This window comes from Equus przewalskii, chromosome 30, assembly GCF_037783145.1.
Source record: "Equus przewalskii isolate Varuska chromosome 30, EquPr2, whole genome shotgun sequence".
NCBI lineage: Eukaryota > Metazoa > Chordata > Mammalia > Perissodactyla > Equidae > Equus > Equus przewalskii.
Genome location: NC_091860.1, coordinates 20347144 through 20351479, shown reverse-complemented (window position 1 = coordinate 20351479; position 4336 = coordinate 20347144). Strand labels below are relative to the sequence as shown.

The 4336-nt window shown below is 40.0% G+C and overlaps 1 protein-coding gene across 7 annotated transcripts in view; it reads right to left on the bottom strand.

Annotated features, from left to right (window-relative positions):
* Positions 1-4336, bottom strand: part of SEPHS1 (selenophosphate synthetase 1) — a 29159-nt gene that overhangs the window by 1926 nt on the left and 22897 nt on the right. For all 7 annotated transcript variants that reach the window (XM_070601172.1, XM_070601169.1, XM_070601174.1 and 4 more), the window contains one exon: positions 1686-1898. In XM_070601172.1, coding sequence (XP_070457273.1) covers positions 1686-1898 — 213 coding nt within the window. The remainder of the gene's footprint in view (positions 1-1685; positions 1899-4336) is intronic.

The window sequence follows — 4336 nt, the reverse complement described above, 5'->3', positions numbered from 1 at the left end:
CTGGCAAAAGAAAAAGAAAGAAAGAAAGGATTATCATTAGTTGTGATGCTGTGCAAGCAGTTTCTCGGCCACAATCTTTCCAAAACACTTCTGCACACAGCCACCTTCAACCAGCACCTGGTGTCTCTGCGCAGCTGCCCTCTCCACACAACTAGTGTTCCGCCTTCACTGTTCCACAGATGAAACCGTAGGGTAATTACGCAACTCTTACGCAACTCATCGTAAACTCCTGTCATACTAACAAACACACACAGCAACAAACTTTCAACTGTGAAAATGACCTATCTGTGAACCATTTAACGCTGTGCAGGAGTAAGGTGTTGGAGGCCTCAATAACGGGTGGAGGCTGTTTGTTCCATGCTACACGGCAGGAAATATTTAAAAACAAAAAAGAACTTTCCTTTTCAATTTGGTTCTCTAATGAATTCCTCACCTTACAAAGAAGACTTTTTGTATTTTTTTCATTTAAAAATTAACATTCAACAAAGACTGAATGCCTCAAAGCATCTAGGTTCTGTCATTGGCTCTTTCATGATCTTCAAAACAGAAAAAGTATAAAATATGTTAATATAAACTTTCATAGCTATTTCAGTAGCTAGGTTAAAAATTTTATATATGTTTGTAAGTAGAAAAAACAATCAGGACAAAATATATACTGTACCTTTACAGAAAGAGCAAACACTTCTCATTTTTGAATAAATGAAGCTAACTGAATTTGTTGGTAATATTCGTTAATTCCTTCAACCTTTATTTCATGCCCACCAGGTGGCACCAGTGGCCCACCAGGTGGCAGGCACATTCTAGCCAGACACTGAACTAATGGTTCAGCAGCCCTCTGGGAGCTTATTTCTAGAAAACAGATTTTGTTGTTTTTCAAAGACAGGCAGTTGAAGGGTCCTCTGGAAAGGCTGGGAGAGCCCTACTGGAGAACCACAGCCCTTCTGCAGGGCTGATGCGCGGGCCGGGCCTTGTGGGCTTCCTCTCCGCTGCGCCCCAGAGTCTTCTGGGAGTTGCTATGATTATAGACGACAGGTTCACCCCAGACTGACTAACTCAGGTTATAGGCATCGGGTCTAGGTGTGGGTACTTTTTAAATCCCCAGATGATTCCATTCCTGTCAGGGTAAGGAAACTACTGAGTTACAGAGGGAAGGAAACAGAAACAAGAGAAACTGAAAACAAAAGAGAAGGGAGGACTTCAGGATGAGACACAAGAGTCAAGGTGGGGAAGAGAGAAAAAATGAGTTGAAAAGAAAAATGGCACTTTAGAGACATAATATACTATTTCATTCTTAAAACAGCCATTTTAGACATCTCTTTTCAAGGAAAAGGTACAGGCTATTCAATGTTACCTATGGTTATTACGCTTACTTCAAATGCTAATTTTCCAATGAAACTGAATAATGCCTTATTTCCCCCATATTCTCCCTCCCATCCTATCACCAAACACAGAAAACACTGGACTTAAAATAAGTCACCTAAAATGAGCCGATCCCACACAGATGGCAGGAGACTGGTAACCTGCAGCACTAGAGGGGGCTGAGAACATTCCTTGCAAACAAGATCAAGGTTATCAGTGCTGACCTCACACAAAGTGGGTCAAACTCATGTACTTCTCCCTTTTCATGGAACTTTCCGTTAGCGTCACTAGTTTGATCCTCAGATTTGGCCCCAGAATCCTTGTACCTGATGTCTCCGGGCAGGTCCCATGCATGAGGCCAAACATGTTTCCACAGGCCTTGCTCACAGCAGCCATCTTGGCCAGGACGGGAAGGTTGTGAATCACAAAGGACACCTCATTCCTCTGTTGCTTGGCCAGGTTCTGAGCATGGCCCAAAATTCCAAAGCCCGTGATGTCCGTGGCAGCGTGGGCATTGAATGTGTGCATGAGTCCTGCAGCTAAGAGTGGACAGATGAGGCATTTGTTATCTGGTGTAAGAAATGGTGACTCTCTGAGGGAAAAAAACACCTTTCCTCAACGCAAAATCTTAAATATTCTTTGACCTCCAAATTCCTAATTTGTCAGGAAGACGGCATAAAGGAATAATGAAATGTAACTTAAAACATCAACAAAACCCAGAGTGAAATTCTTAAAGTTGATTTTTTCTTCCAATTTCAACCACTTAGACTTAGCAGCAGCTTCAACCAACAGTAATTTCCCACTGAACTAAAAAGTCTGTAGAAAGGAATTACAATCTCAAGGAAAGATAAACTTGTCTAAACCATCCTAAAATCAAAGAACAGGACTTTTTAAGGTTGACCTGAAATCAGGCAATTCTTGATAGAAGTAAACTGCCTGAAAGGTTAGTATCTTTTTTATTCTTTAATTAAAAAAACTAATACACCTTATTTTTTGAAGTAGATTTAATTTACAGAAAATTGAGTGGGAAGTGCAGGAAGTTCTCATATACTCCCTCCCCCTCCCGCTTTCCTCATATTGTTAACATCTAGCATTACTGTGGTACATTTGCTACAAGCGATAAGCCAATACTGATACATTATTATTAACTAAAGTTCACGGTTTACATTAGGGTTCACTCTTGATGTTGTAGTCTGTGAGTGTTAACGAATGTATATACAATGACACATATCCACCATTGCAGTATCATAAAGGATAGTTTCACTACCCTAAAAACCCTCTGTGCTCCACGTGTTCATCCCTCACCTCCCCCCCAACCTCTGGCAGCCACTGATCTTTTTACTGTCTTCATAGTTTTGGCTTTTCCGGAGTGTCACAGAGTTGGATCATACAGTATGTGGTCTTTTCAGATTGGCTTCTTTCACTTACTAACATGCATTTAAGGTTCCTCTATGTCTTTTCATGGCTTGATAGCTGTTTCTCTTTAGCGCTGAATAATATTCCATTGTCTGGATGGACCACAGATTATATATCCATTCACCTACCGAAGGACATCTCGGTTGCTTCCCAGTTTGGGCAATTATAATAAAGCTGCAACACCTGTCTGTGTGCAGGTTTTTGGTGGACAGAAGTTTTCACTCATTTGGGTAAATACCTAAGAGCACACCTGCTGGATCCTATTAGTATTTTAGTATATTTAGTTTTGCAAGAAACTGCCGAGCTGTCTTCCAAAGTGGCTGTGCCCTTGTGCACTCCCACCAGCAATGAGAGCTCCTGTTGCTTTTCATCCTCACCAGCATTTGGGTGTCGTCAGTGTTCCGGATTATAGTGTAGTAGTATGCGGTGTTGTTTTAATTTGCAATTCCCTACTGGCGTATGATGCAGAGCATCTTTTCAAATGATTATTTGCCGTGCCACAGCTTCTCTGGTGAGGTGTCCATTCAGGTCTTTTACCCTTTTTTTAATTGGGTTGTTTTCTTATTGTTGAGTTTTAGGAGTTCTTTGTATATTCTGTATACCAGTCCTTTATCAGGTATGTTCTTTGTAAAGATCTTCTCCCAGTCTGTCTTGTCTTTTCTTCCTCTTAGTGTCTTTCACAGAGCATCAGTTTTTTATATTAATGAAGTCCAACTTATCAGTTTTTTCTGTTATGGACAGTGCCTTTGGTGGTGTATCTTAAAAGTCATCACCAAGCCTAAGGTCACCTAAGTTTTCTTCTATATTGTCTTCTAGGAATTTAATAGCTTTGCATTTTACATTTAGGTCTACAATCCGTTTGGAGTCAATTTTTATGAAAGGTGTAAAGGCCTGTGTCTTGATTAATTTTTTGTTGTGGATGACCAGTTGTTCCAGCACCACTTGTTGAAAAGATCGTCCTTTCTCCATTGAATTGTCTTTGCTCCTTTGTCAGAGATCAGTTGACTATATTTATGTGGATCTATCTCTGGACCCTCTATTCTGTTTCACTGATCTCTCTATCTGTTCTTTCTCCAATACCACACTGTCTTGATTACTAGAGCTTTACAGTAAGATGAAGTTGGGTAGCGTAAGTCCTCCAACTTGCTCTTCTGCAATGCTGTGTTGGCTGTTCTGGGCGTTCTTCCTCTCCGTCTAAAGTTGAGAATCAGTTTGTTGATACTCAAAAAATAACTTGCTGGGATTTTGATTGGGATTCCACTGAATCTATAGATCAGGTTGGGACGAACTGACATCTTGACAATATTGAATCTTCCTATTCATGAACGTGGAATGCCTCTCCATTTATTTACAACTTCTTTGATATCTTTCATCACTTTTGCAGTTTTCTTCATATAGATCTCGTACATATTTTGTGTGTAAAATACCTAAGCATTTCATTTTAAGGGGGAGTGACTAAAAGCCTAACTTTTAAAAATTAAATACCTCTTCCTCATGAAATGAAATATGTCCTACTCTACTCTGGAGTAAATGCGTTTCTTAGTACATTTTTAGAATAAGA